This window comes from Lathamus discolor, chromosome 21 (assembly GCF_037157495.1).
Source record: "Lathamus discolor isolate bLatDis1 chromosome 21, bLatDis1.hap1, whole genome shotgun sequence".
Lineage (NCBI taxonomy): Eukaryota > Metazoa > Chordata > Aves > Psittaciformes > Psittacidae > Lathamus > Lathamus discolor.
In genome coordinates this window covers 2608261-2622558 of record NC_088904.1, presented here as the reverse complement: position 1 = coordinate 2622558, position 14298 = coordinate 2608261, and the positions used below count along the sequence as shown (strand labels likewise).

The window sequence follows — 14298 nt, the reverse complement described above, 5'->3', positions numbered from 1 at the left end:
CCGTGCGCGGCCGCACGCGCACCGTTCACCACCGCGTGCGCGTCACGCGCGGTCCCGCATTGCCCCCCCCCCCCCCCCCCGCCGTACCCCGCACACGGCGCGCGCGGGGAGGGCAGCTGAGGACAGGGGGAGGGAGGGAGCGCGAGGCCGCGCCCCCCGCACCCCCCCCACCCCCCCCCCCCCCCCCCTCCTCCCCGCGTCTGTCGCGTCCGTCGGGCCCGGCCCGGCCCCGGCGCCTTCATTGTGCTTCGCCTCACGCCGGCCCAAGATGGCGGCGGCGCCGGGGAGCCCCGCGAGCCGCCAACGACAATAGAGGGAGGCGAGGGCAGCGCGCGCCCCCGCCCGCACCGGCACCGGCCCTGCCTCCCCCCCCCCCCCCCCCCCCCTCACCACCGCCGCTCCCCGCACACGCCCCCGGCCGGGCCCGGCCGCCACACCCCACCCCGGCCGGCCCCTCTAGCATGGTGCGGGGCCGTCGCCGCCTCCTCCTTCTCCTCCGGCTGCCGACATGGGCGAGAGGCTGGAGCTCCGGCTGAAGTCGCCCGTGGGAGCCGAGCCCGCCGTCTACCCCTGGCCGTTGCCCGTCTACGTGAGTATGGCCCCGCCACCGGCACCTGCCCCGCGCCCCTGTCAGCGCCGCCCGCTCGCCGGGCCCGGACCCCCGCGGCGGCCCCGCTGAGCCCCCGGGTCCCGGCCGCAGCCCGTTCTCCTTGCCCGGCGGCCCGCCGCGGCTCCCCGAGCGCTCCCTGTCAGCGGCCGATCCACGCGTTTGATGCTTCCTGCGAGCGGCAGGCATCCGCGTTATTTATCCGGTAGCGCTTCCCAGGCGGGAGCCGCCGCGGGCCGGAGGGTGAGGGGCTGCCGGGCTGCCGGCCCGCGGAGCCGCCGCTCGCCTGCAAGTCAAATCCCCAATTTCTTTTTATAATTGGTTGACTAAAGTTAAGGGCGGGGAGGAGGAGGACTGGTTAATGAAAAGTTTTCGTGTTTTCCTGAGCCCGGCTCGCGTAACCGGGTAAGAACCGGAGCTGCCGGGAAGCGGAGGGCTCTCTGGCTGGCGAACGGAATTACCGGTGCCTCGGCGTGCTCCAGGACCCCCAGACCCGGTCCCCGAGTGGCAGCGGGCAGAGGAGGAGCGTTAATTGTGGGTAGGGGAGCAGGGCTCTGCCTTTGGTGCGGGTTAGAGGGGTCGGTGCTGCTGCTTAACGCCTCCCTCCAGCGAGTGCCCTTGCAGCTCCTCTTGTATTCCTGCTGACCAGAATTCCAGTCAGCCGTAATCCTCGTGCTTCCGAATAAAATGTCACTTGTCCCTCTTTAGCTGCCGAGCGCTGGGGTTTTTATCCTAACTTGCCTGACTTTTCCCTGCCTCTCCTGAGCCCTGGGGGGGAGATGTGTGACCTTGATAACAATGTCCGTGTTCAGATTAGGGACCATCTCACGGAGGTGAAAGGCTTGAGAGGCTGGGGTTTGTGTGCGTGTGTGTGTAGGGTTCGTGCCAATCCTTGACCAGTTTCCCCCCCCCCCCCCGACTGCGTGTAGCACCTCTGAGGACAGTTTGTAAAGGGGAAAATCGCTCTGTGTCTATATTGCACTTGGCCTGCGTGCTGCTGATTGTTGTGTTCCAGGCTTTGCTCGCTCGTACGTGTGCTGCTTCACGCGGAGAATGTGCTGGGACACACAGGCTGGGGCAGGCGATACTGCTGATCTTGGACCACGCTTGGCAGCCGGAACGCGCTTGTATGCGGCTGATTACAAATCTAGGGCTTGTGGCAGGGGGAGATGGCTGCGTGTTTGTATCTGCTGCCTGCCTCTTGGTGCTGTTGCTGTATCCGTGGTTTCCAAAACATCCTCCATGGACGCTGGTGTGCTATTTTCATCGGCTGCTCCCGATGGAGCCTCCGACACCACTGGTTAACGCAGCCTTTCCTGTTTGGGCAGCTCTGTCATTCGTGTGTGTGCGTTCCCGGGCGCGCGCTCTGCTTAAATTGACAGAAACTGAAAGTATAACGATGGCCGGTTCAGTTTTACTTCATGTGGCCAAATATTGACTTGGTGTCTCCGAGCAGGTTGTGTGAGGTATAGGTGGAAGATTACACAGGTTAGGGATGGATCTGGAAGGAATGGGTTTATTTATATTCAGAAAACTTCCTACAGGCTTAAAAAAAATAACCTGAACCAAACCAACCTCCGCCCCTCCTTCAAATGTGCATTTTAATGCTGTTTGCAGCATGGGAAATAAGGATTGAGTTAATTCTGGGGAAACTTGAGCAGCCGGTTCTGAAGATGGCAGACTACATAGATTTCCTTTCCTGAGAAATGCAGCGGGCAGGGGTGCTCATCCACACGTGCTGCCTGTGTGTGTGAAGAAATACCCCGCGCAACCCGAACATCCTGCCATGAAACCGGCCTCTCCGTGCTGTGAATATTTCCACAGGAGGGGATGGTTCATTTGGAGCGGATCAATATTCCATCCTGGCAGTGTTGGGGAAAAAATCATGCTGCACCTTAGAGAAGCGTGCACTTGCGTGCATGGGCATGCATACACACACACACACACACACACACACACACACACGTGTGCTGCTTGCAGCTCCGGCCTTTGGAGCAGCACATGAACTCTGGAGTGTTGGGAACTCCTCTTGGTGCACGGCAGCATTTGGCCTCCTGACATTGTGCTCCGTTAACTGAAGAGTTTCTTTCCCTCCTTGGCTCAGCCTTGAGCTGGCAGCAGGCTCTATGTACCGTTGTGGTTTTAGAGCTCAGCTCTGTTTGACGTAAGCAGAACATTTCTTAGTTTCACCACTCCGTCTGCTTCTGGCTTCCTAAGAAGCAAGGTGGGATACCAGGTGGGGGAGAAGGAAATCCACTTCAAGTAGTTCTATTTAGCATTTATTTATTTATTCGTGCTGCTTCCTGTTGTTTGCTATGAGATCTGTTTTCCAGAGAGAGCTGGAGAGCAAGGGGAGGGGAAGCTCACAGTCCTGGCTAATTATTTTTGGTGTGGGTGCCAGGAATGGCTGGGAATTATCTTTCCCAACATCAGAGGCTGAGTGGGGTTGTAGGCTGCTGCCTGATGAGCACCTCCGTGTGATGTAACCCTGCATTGAGTAACTTGGCTATTTTTATGCTCTTACTACATCTTAAATTAGCAGCGTTTGTATTGCTGCATAAAAGGCTGTGGGTCTAATGTCTTGTATTAATGGGAGCCTGGATTAATAACATCATTTATTGCAGGACTGCTGCTTATTTCAGGTATAATAGGAAAAGTGGGGTCTCTTCAGACTGCTGAGTTTGCATAATAGCTGTGCTGACAAACTGCTGCTTGTTGGGATGCTAAAAGAGCCTGGGAGGCTGATGTGAAACATGTATTTCCCTACGAGTCTAATTAGGGCCGTGGGAGGAGAGAGCATTGGTGTTGCAGATCCAGCCTCCCACTGGCTTACATACAAAACTGAAAGTATGACTCTTTCCCCCGCCTTCTCCCTGTCTCAAAGGAAAGGCCACGGTTTCCTAATGAATACATGGTGAGCAGTTCTGTCCGTAGCACACTGTGATGAGTAAGTTGAATAGTGCACGGTGAGTAATCTCTCCTCATGACTCACAAAATATTTTCTGATGTTGACCTCTGTTTTTATGAGTGCCCTGCTTAATCAGAGCCGAAGTGAGTTTATTCCTTTGTGTGCTGTTTAACTCCTTGACTCCCACATACCTGCCCCATCTTCTGCTTGTGTTGGGTTATCAGAGACCACTGGTATTGCATTAGAAACCTGAATTTTGGTATTGGGTGAGCTACAGGCCTGGATAAAGGAAGTATGTTATGTCCTCACATGGGTGAGCAAGCAGAGTTAATGGGTCTAGGTGGTCTTAAATAGGCTAATGCTAATAGGGGATGGCATTTGTAGTCATACTTCAAGTATTGATAGGCACAACTTGGCACTTACTCCTTAGGTCTGATGGAAGTAGTTCTGCGACTTGCAGATGTTTAGGTTTATTCCAGAGAGTTGTCCTTAAATTGGTTCATTTTCTTGTCTTTGACTTTTTACTATAGTTAAACCTGAACATTTATTAGGTTTGAACATGGGGACTTTTCACACCGTAAGTTCTGCCTAATCTGTGAGGAGTCTGAGGGTGTACTTTGAACTCCTGACAACTGTTCCTGCTGAAGAAGTCCCAGCCCACTCCGTGTGTGGGGAAACCACACATCTCTAGTGGAAGGGGTCCCTGCCTGTGGCAGTGGTTGGAAGTGGATGAGCTTGAAGGTCCCTTCCAACCCAAACCGGGCTGGGATTCTATGAAAAAGGCGTGTGTGGGGAGGTGGTTTTTTGGTGCTTTTGTTTGGATTTTTTTTTAGTTCTTATGATTTTTAATCTGGATGAGTCCCAGTCTGGTGTGCCACAGTTCTGCTGCTAGACCCTGGCACCAGCGAGGGCCTCCACGCACACAGACCTGAGCAGCAGGAGGCTTCAGACCTGCTGAGGCTGATGATTGTCACCCACATTGGTGTTTGCTAAACTGCGCCCTGGTGTGATGGAGGAGCTTGTGAATGTGGAAAAGCCTGTTTTCTGGCAGCACGTGCATCGGTCAGAGGACACCGTGACCACCTCTCCTATGGACTAGCACTGACAGGGTGTGTAGAGTGATCAAAGGAAGTGTCAGCCCTCACAGACAGGGGACAAAGGGGAGGTACAGCCAGGTGATGAGAGGAGGGTGGCACTGGTGCTGGCTTTGAGTGGTGTATGCTGTTGTGCCACTGTGTCCTTCACCCCATGGATGGCTATGCATGACTCGCTGCCTGTCATGTTAAATAGTGTGCAAGTCCTTTCAAGTTTCAGATTTAAACATCTGCCTGTCTTGCCTTGCTCTCTTTGCCTGGTAGGCATTCCCGTTGTTCGCCTGCTGAATAGCATTCCCCTCGAAGATAACTGCAGACCTCCATGTGTTGGGGTTTTGTGTGTGTTTTCCCCCTTCCTGTTTGACTTGTAAGGGCTCAGTGTCCGCACTGTGATAGTGGCTGGGAGCTCCTCTTGTGCCCAGGCTGGTGATGGGCAAACCCCAGTGCATCCCAGTAGGATTATGTGCCAGTTTTGTTTCCATCTTCCAGCCCGGACATCTCAGCATCTTGACTGTCCCAGGAGGGGACAGTCCTGGCTGTGCTTTGTGCAGGTACCTCTGCTGTGAGCTGCTGAAGCTTAAGCCTCCAAATTAGCAACTGTGACAATAAGTCTGGCTTGAATAATTCATTGATATGTCTGTGTTCCTCCTCTCTGCTGCTGACTTTCCACTTGGCTGTAATGGCAAAAAAATCCTCATTGGCTTATTGACGCATTGCTCTCAGCTGTGGGAGAGGTGTATGTGTGGGTGCCTGCTGCTGAGTGATGAGCCACAAGCTGGCTAGTACTGGACTTTGTACAGGTGGAAGGGTGCAGTGTGGGTGGTGTGGGGTTTTTCCTATCTCCATGGTTGGTGATAGAGCTGATACCATTCTGTCACCAAAGGAATGCGCTGTGCACGAAGAGCTCAAGGACAGGCAGTGATAATGAAAATCACAGCCCAGTGGGGAGTGTCAGCTCTGAAATGAAAGATCAGTGGTAGAGATGAATAACAAACCTTGGTTAAGAATGTAATGCTTTGTGTGTGTGTCATACAGCTTTACTGGGTCACTCAGCTTACTGGTTTTCTGCCAGTGAGTTTTGACTTCTCAGATGGTAAAGTAGGTATGGGAGCCGCTGCTGGAGTTCAGTGCCATAGCATAGTATGGTAAGATCAATTTAGGGAGGTCCTAAATTGGTCCCTTCAGTGTTGTACCAACCTGCTGGAGACACAGGGTGCTGCTGAGGGTGGTCCTTGCCCCAGCCACTTGCTCTCCCTGTTTTCCCTGCGCAAATCCAGCCCTTCCTTACTACATACACCATTACCCTCCGGTGGGATGAGCCGATGGAAAACAGTTTCACGTTTCGCACGTGCGGGTGGTTTGTGCTGGAGGAAGAAGGTGGGGTGCCTGCAGCTCCTCTGTTGAGAAGCTGTGTGTGGGGTGGCTCTGGGAACTGCATCGCTGGAAATATCTGGGCTGGAAAGAAATGTTCCAGTGTTTTCAGAGCGGCCCCCCCTCCACCCTGCTCTGTAATCTGACTCATGCCGCCTTCCCAGGGCAGCAGCAGCGCCGGTACAAAGAAGGGGGTGGCGAGCGGAGGAAACTGTTTTGAGCTGACTTTGCCAGGCAAAACCTCCTCACACCCTGAGTAATTGCCCAGAAATTCTTCAGCGGTAGCAGAGGTTAGGGGATTTTCTCTGGTTTAATAGATGCTGTCAATGCAGCTTGTTGGGAAATGTTTGTGGGGATGACTAATTACTTATAGAAACTTCTCTAGTGAAGAAGAAGGTTTGAGAACATGAGGGGACTTCCGATTTCTCAACACCCAGTTCTAAAAACCCATGGAGTAGGAAGAGTGAATAATGTAAAACTGAGAAATAATTGACTCGGTCATTTCAGAAGTACTTGGGTTTTGCTGCTGCCCAGCAAATAAACAGAAGCAAATGACAGAGCTGGCACAGTTGCATCGGTTTTTCTATCCCTTTCTGTTTTCCTGCATGCCAAAGGGAACCCAGCAATATGCTGCTGGGAGGTGAGGTGGCCTGGCAAGGTGAGGAAGACTGTAACCATACAGCATTTAAGTGTGCAGTATGTGATATTACAGAGGAGCAGTTTTCTTCTGGGCTTTACCCTTTGAAGTATAACTTGCCATGAGTGGCAATCAGTACTTGCGCAGTTTTCAGACTGGCTTTTGTTCAAAGCTCTGGCCGTTGGATACAATATAAAGCAGGAGTGCAGTCAACACACGTTTTATTCCTGGTATTTCTGTATGAAGAGAAAAAGTTGTTCTCCTGTGTTGCATCTTAGCACCACAGTGGGCTTTATTTCCTCATATAACTCAATTACCTGAAAGGTAACTGTTGGAAGGGCAGAGGAGCTGGTGAAGATTGCTTTTTTGTTCTTTTCTTTTCTATCAGCAGATGAGTGAGGATTAATGTTCCCGTCCTGGCCAAAGTTCCAGCTCAGGCAATTCAAATTTATCTACCTAAAATTCACCCATCAGTTACAGGCGGACACAGCATTGAAAGCTTTTAGTGTGCCAAGGGAAATCCATGCCATCACATGCAACTCCAACTCTTGTCCTTCATGGCAGCCTTAATATATATGGAGATGGTTACCCTTTCAAGTCTCAGATATGTGACTGAATTGTGTTCCTCCTGGGAATTTAGGCAAAATATCTTACCTCTTGGTATGTGAGATTTATGGGAAATTTAATCACCCTTCTCCCCAGACATCCATATGTCTACTTCTGTACTCTTCCCCCTTTCTTCTTCCCCTTTCATACTGCCTTGCTTTTTTATTTCCTGCTTTGAGTTAACCTTTGGCTTCCTGATTAAAGGTTTCTACTGTAGTGATCAAGACAGGGAGCAAAGGTGGGGTGCTTTTCTGTCCCTTACAGTGTATTTATCACATTGATAATCTTGAAGTTTCTCAGCATATATAAGGTATTTTCACTTCACTTATTCTCTCCTTCCTAACAGAAGGATCTGCAGGAGCAAAAGTTGTTCATATAAGGAATCGTGACCATAATATATTTACTTTTGTAGTAAGTATTAAAGAGAAGACAGAACAAACTCTGAAGAGGAACAAGAAATAAAACGATATATGATGATCTTGGCCACATGCTGCTATAGATATCAAATTGAGTAGGTTGCTATTTTTAGAGCATAGGAAGAGGGTTGAGTATGTTTTACAGCAGGAAACGATGGCTTCATAGATAGGAGCAGATCTATGAATAACAGAAAAGTTCCTGTTCTGAGTATTTGGTTTTGTTTCATTTCATGAATGAATGAGGGTTTCCTAAAAGTCCACACTGGCAGAACATTTAGTGATAAATGGAAAATGTAAGGAATTATTGAAGACAGCTAGATGAGGCATTGGGAACTTGAAAAAGCCAAAGCACTACAGAAGGCTCTAAATAAATTGTAGTAAAAATTAATGGGTTTTAACACAGTTTCTGTGATTTGAGAAACTTTCTGATATTTTCTGTGGAGTGTGAAGGGCAGTTTGCTGAGGCGTTGGCATGAATTTGTCATTTGCTTCTTAAAACTTTGTAATATTATTAGTGTTTGATAGCATATATTTCTGAAATTCTAAAAAGCTTGAGCTTTTAAGCTGGTTTTTTCATTCCTCAGCTGGATCTCCGTGGGGTTGCAGGTGATTCGCTCATGTTGGCGTGTCTGTTGGGCGTTAGCAGATGAGATGCTGGGCAGGGTGGCCCCTGACCCTCTGGAGCTGGGGCCTGGAGCCTGCATTGATCCCACCTTGGCTTCCCTCCCTGCTTATTAGAACCAGTCCTCATCTGCAACATATGAGGAATACATTGTAATATTGCAGGGTAGTTCAGAGACCTTTTAAATGGAAGCTTTTCGAAATGGTTGGCACTTGGAAGGTCGTGTATGCTGCTCAGAGTCCACACTGGATGTAGCTTGCATCAGCTCTGCAAGTTAAAGCTTTGAGGGGAAAGGTTGTAATCATTCATATTCTTCTTTTGTACCTAACAAAATAGGAGCTCACTGAGCTTCAGGAAGAGTACAAGGACTTCTGTTATGTAGAATATTTGCATGTTAAGCAGGAGCTGCATTTCTGGGCTGTCCAAGACTGAGTTATCTTTACAGGATGTAAAGTGGATGCTTAAGATGATGTTATCTTGGATGCTTCCCTTTGACTGGCCAGTTGTCCTTGCAGGAGGTGAGGTCCAGCCATTCAGAGAGCAAACCTGACTGAGGAGTTTCCTCCCTTCCACCCAACAAGGAGTGGGAAAACTCCAGGATTTAGCGAGATGGGAGCTGCTTTCAACAGCAGCAGTTCTGGGACAGGGTATTCGTTTCTACCAGCAGTAACCCTTTGCTTAGGTTTCACATAAAGGTTTGTTTCTGGCATGTGTGTGGCTGTTTTCTGCTGCCCCAACTCTCCAGTTATTGCTGCATGAGAGGGTTATTTCTTTATTAACACAGGTGGTGGTGTGTGTTAGGTGAAAATCTCAAACTGGTACTTGCGCAAGTAGCAATAGCTCCTGCCATCTCTGTCCGCTTGCTGTTGAGTCTAAGCTGCCCTCAGCCTATAGCAGCGTGTACACTGGCATGGGGTGAACGGAAAGCTAGCTAAGCCAAAACTCCAAAAAGGCTTAATTTTAGCTTAAGCCTTCCCTGGCATTGCTGTGTGTGTGCATAGGCACTGCTGGCCCAGCGCAGGAGGTGGCTTTTAGGGCAGCAGGCAGCTGCATTGGCTTGAACTGTCTGTGAGATGCTGGTCGAGTGAAGGGAAAGCCCGGCAGCCTGCCCTGTCCCAGAGCAAGCACACGCTGGAGTCCTTCATTTGGCACCTTCTGTAACTAGGCTGTCTTTTTGTGTAACAGAACTACTTCTTATGTCTGGGCTATGTCTGAGTTACACAGACTGAAGCCAGTGGGTCATCCCGCTGTAAGTGGTCCATGTGGATGTTGCCTTAGACACTCCTGCAGAGTGACTGCATGTTAATATGTTTACACAGCCCCTCCTACGTGCTAGCATGGGAACTGTTGGCTCTTCCATTTGTGCAGTGTCCGTAGCAACAGTTGGAATTGCTGTGTGGAGAGGCAAAACGGTTTTATTGTGGTTTAGATATCCCAGTGAAAGTGTGAGTTTCTGTTGCAACCGCATCCACAACTGTCTTGTCTACAAGTGCTGTTGAAGGATTACTGTTTGGATCTTCTTTTCTAATCCCCGTTTCCTTTGTTAACACTTTTAGTATATTTTGGTTCTCTGGCCAAACCTGTTTTCCCTTTAAAAATCCATCTGTAGCCAATAAGGAGGCCATAGTGCCCTCTGTGTTTTCCACCTAGGCTTGTGTGACAGTAAACTTAGGAAATACTGAAACTGCATCCAACTCCTCAGCTCTTTTGGCTGTGTGGGAGATGGGTTTTGAAATGCACTTTGGTGGCTCTTGCTTCCCTTGCCACTTCTCTTGAGGTTGGGAGGAAAAGAATGGACACAAGCTGTTCTCTGCAGGGTATCTCTTTTTAGACATGCTAATATATATGCATGCTTGTGAATGGCCTTGTACTTTCTTGATAAAAGGAACAACAGTAATTGAGTGCTTCAAAGAAGACTTTTGGTCCTTGTCTCACTTGATAAGATAGCTTGTGCTTTGGTTATTGCTGTGGAAGCTGAATCACACAAGCTTGACTTGGAATAAAATCTGGTGAGACTAAATGAAGTCTAGCTATACAGCATGAAATCTTGCACAGAGCACTTTGCCTTTTCCTTACTCAAAGCATAACTAGCATTTGGGCACAAGGCAAAGGCCCTAAAATGTGAAGTGATTTAAGGCAGGACTGCAGGGTTTGAGATCTCTCCCTTTGTTCAGCTGGCCTGCAGGCAGCTCTTTGCTGCTATAGCAGCTGGAAGTGCTTTGGTTTTGGCTTTCCATAAGCTCTTGTCAACCACTGTTTGTAGGTGTATTGAACATGGACATGCACTGGGTGTAGAAGCTGGTAGTGGGGAATCTTCCTAGACAAGGTGTAAATGAAGTGAAACCCTGGGGTAGGAGGAATGCAGACTTTTGCTAGGCTGAAGGCAGCAGTTGTGAGAGGGCATCCATGTGCCATGCAGGATGCTGCATGCTTCTGTGATTCCTGTGGGGAAGCTGCAGCAGCTCATGTTGCCTTTCTGGGTGTCTAGAGAAATGCTTATCATCCTCCACAGATGGAGGAAACTGAGGGGACATTAAAGAGGCGCTTGTCCCACTTGCCTTCTGCAAGATTGATTGGCTTTTCCTAATCCATCTTTTTGATCTCTGCTAACCATCTTGTCTCCAGCTGTAACATCCTCTCCTTTGGATTTATGGATAACTGCCTGGGGAGAGAGCTGCCATGAGAGGCAACCAAGCTGTTCTTTAAAACCAGGGGATAGTGAGACTGACCCCTTTTCTTTTGTGAGTTAAATAGACTGGCAAATCAAAATGCCTTCTGTTAATACTTGAGTGGATCCATGCTTGTACTTAGGAGCCATCGCTACATGGTTGAAGTGTTGGAGGTAGAACAGTATCTAAAGGCATTCATCAAAAGGTACATGAGTGTTGCCATTGGTTTATTTGTAACTAGCTTGTTGGAGGGTTTGTTGCCCGGGACTTGCTGGGATTCAGGTGATGGCCGGTGGGAGATCTCTTCATCCTGCTTTGCAAACCCTTGCCTGCAGTTTGTCTGCACATTCCTGCTTTGGTCACCGGGCCTGATTTAGGGGGAGGAAGTGTGGTCAAACACCCAGCTGACCCTGCAAAGGGAAGAATTGCTTTTGCTGCGGGACAGTTTAGTTGTGGGCAGTCAAAGCTGCACACAAAAATGTTCCTTTCTATGAAGAGTGGGTAAAGGGGTCATACATTCTGTGTATGGAGCTGTGAGAGCTGCTCATCGCAGGGGCATGAGCTGCGTTGCTGTTTTACAAGACTGCATTGAGATTTCCAAACCTTTTGTTTTCCTCTCAGGTTTGGGCTTTTTGCTGCCTTTATTCTGTAGATGGATTGGATCTCACAAGGATTCCACTTTGCATGTAGGAAAATGAAGTTTAGAAATACAGTGATCACCCCACAGACTCCAAATGACTTATCCCCAAGGATAAGCATGGTTTCCTAAGAAAGACCTAAATAGAAAAAGATGTAAATTTGGAAGGGGCACTAGGGTGTTGTTCCTTGCTTCAGGCAATGACGGCTGCCCAATTTAATTGAACAAGTTCTTTCTGTCTGAGGAAGAAACATAATGTTTAAATCTGTTGCTTTAGGTTAGATTTGAATTGCTGCATTGTGGGATAACTAGTCCTGTACAAATACACCTGAGAGTTTAGGATACAGTACTAGAATACAGAATGGTATCAGAATAATGGTAATGATTGCATGAAAATACGTATTTGGAACGAGCTTTTGGAAAGGTCTGATTTGGCCTTTAAAACCATGTGTAGGATTCTGATAGCTGCGAGATACAAAATGCCTCTTGTACAGAGAGCATGGTCTGACTTGAACGCTGAAGCATGCGGAGATGTTAATTATCCAGTCTTTGCTTCTCCTCCTTATCCCCCTGTAATCAGAGAGCTGAGCCTAAACTGCAGGAAAAGGTCCTCACTGAGACCAGTCGGGATGGGAAACTTATTCAGAAGAGGAGAAGGAAAAGCCCAAACTCCTAAAATTTGGCCTAATTTCCATGTCCTAAGGGGCCAAACTGCAAATGCAGCTTGTTGATCTCTGCAGGAGGACTCTCTCTGCTTGGCACGGCGTGTACCAGGAGTCGTGCATGCTGGTAGGGCTTCTGGGCACTAGTGTACTGCAGGTAATAGCAGTGGGTGTGTTCCTGGCTTCAAACTCCTAACTCCTGTGATTAGAGTTGTAGTAACATGTGAGTGGAGAAATCTGGTGTAAGAATCGGAACTGTGAAGCTGTTCAGTTGTTCTGGCTGACTCTTCTCCACTGTTTTCCATAGAAAATTGGATTCCCTTGTAAGTGACTTTTGGAAAAATGTCTGCTTTCTTTCCATCATTTTCCCAAGGAGATGTCTTGGCAAAAAGTATTGAACTTTCTCTGGGAGCTCACGTTTCAATTTTAAATTGAACTTTTAGGTTGAAAATAAGAACTCCTTATTATAAAGTTCAGCTTGAGAGAACGAACTGCAAGAACCAGCTTTTAATGTGTGTTTAGCTTTTTTCATATAGATAAACTTGCTAGGAATAGCTTTAGGTATTCTCAATAATTACTGCAGACTGCAACTTTTTACTTTAAATACTTAGTGCATAGACCACATTAAAGAGATAAGGTCTTGTCTCATGAAATAGATTCCATTTATGTAGCTCAAAAGATTCCAAGGGCCTCTCAGACTACATAAATACAAGAACATTGCAGAAGTACAGCCAGGCCAACGAGCAGCACGTAGTATGCTTCGCATCAGTGTGTAAGGGAGGAGGGTGGGAGAAGAGCTTGGAGCAGAGTTGGAGGATGAATGGAACTCCATGACAGAGTACTGTGGCATCGTCTCGTGACTGCAGACAGACTAGATACGCTCCTTGAGACTCATCCAAAAGGCTTCTGCACAGTTTCTCATGATTGATAGCCAGGCTGTTTGTAGGAGGCTCTTTACCAGGATATTTTACTGACAAAGCACTATGAGTACGGATGCAGATACAGTGTAAAGCTGTGCTCTCATGGGTCCCTGTTTGCTGAAGTATAATGCAACAGGCTTTGTATGACCTGCCTGTGTTAGAGGTGTAGCTGGCATGTTGGTGTTGGTCCCTGCAGCCTGAAAAAGGGAAAAAAACCCCAACCTTCAAGGCCCCTAAACCCCAAAAACATGTCTGAATTTGAGAAGCTTGAGGCCATCTTTACTAAATCTTAGGCAGAAGCTCTTCCCTGTGAGGGTGCTGAGGCGCTGGCACAGGGTGCCCAGAGAAGCTGTGGCTGCCCCATCCCTGGCAGTGCTCAAGGCCAGGTTGGACACAGGAGCTTGGAGCAAGCTGCTCCAGTGGAAGGGGTCCCTGCCCGTGGCAGGGGTTGGAACTGGATGAGCTTCAAGGTCTCTTCCAACCCAAGCCTATGATCTCTGAGTGTGCTTTGTTGGCTGAGTCGGGTGTAGGTTTGTCAGAGTGCTGTGATTGCAGCAGAGCCATCAGCAATTGCCACCAGTCCTTCCCAGCCTGCTGGTTTCAGTGTTCACCCATGGGGCTGTAAAAGGCTTCAGGTTAAAGCTGCTTCACTGAGCTCAGTTGCGTGTCTGGCCAAACCCAGTGCATCTGCTTGAAAGGATGCTGGACAAAGGCCGATGCTGGTGGGAGCAGGGTCTGTGGTTTTGGTGAGGTTTCTATTGAACTTGTGTTTTGAGTTGCTGAAGACTATATCAGCGTCATAAACAATTGCATGAATACAGATGTGATGACTGGTGCTATTTAATGCCTTTCCTTATTAAATCTTCCAACCATAATGTTGAAATGGGACTAAAAGCTTCTCTAAAGAAGGGGAAACTGCTCTGCGTTTCCTTTAGATCCCTTTCCCCCTTTTTCCCCCTCCATTTTCCATGGCTGTGTCGGCTTTGGAGAAATGACTTGCATGAGATCTTGGGAGCCTGTCTACTAGGACAAAGTATGTTATAGAGTATGTTATAGAGTACTGTAAACTTTGTAAGTGTTTCAACATGAGAAGTTTAGCAGCAGTAAATGTGGAACTGTTTTCAACTTCATTATTCCTGGATAATGACA

The 14298-nt window shown here is 48.6% G+C and overlaps 1 protein-coding gene across 8 annotated transcripts in view; it reads left to right on the top strand.

Annotated features, from left to right (window-relative positions):
- Nucleotides 1-224: 224 nt before the first annotated feature.
- DOT1L (DOT1 like histone lysine methyltransferase) overlaps nt 225-14298 on the top strand; it is a 68716-nt gene continuing 54642 nt past the window's right edge. For 5 of the 8 annotated variants that reach the window (XR_010616810.1, XM_065699627.1, XM_065699628.1 and 2 more), the window contains exon 1: nt 226-589. Coding sequence is in view for 5 of the 8 variants with exons in the window: in XM_065699627.1 (XP_065555699.1) it covers nt 509-589 (81 nt within the window). In the remaining 3 variants the exon portion in view is untranslated. Of the gene's footprint in view, nt 590-1106; nt 1146-3540; nt 3574-14298 lie in introns of those variants that run through there. The other 3 variants (XM_065699623.1, XM_065699624.1, XM_065699626.1) reach the window with 3 other exon arrangements.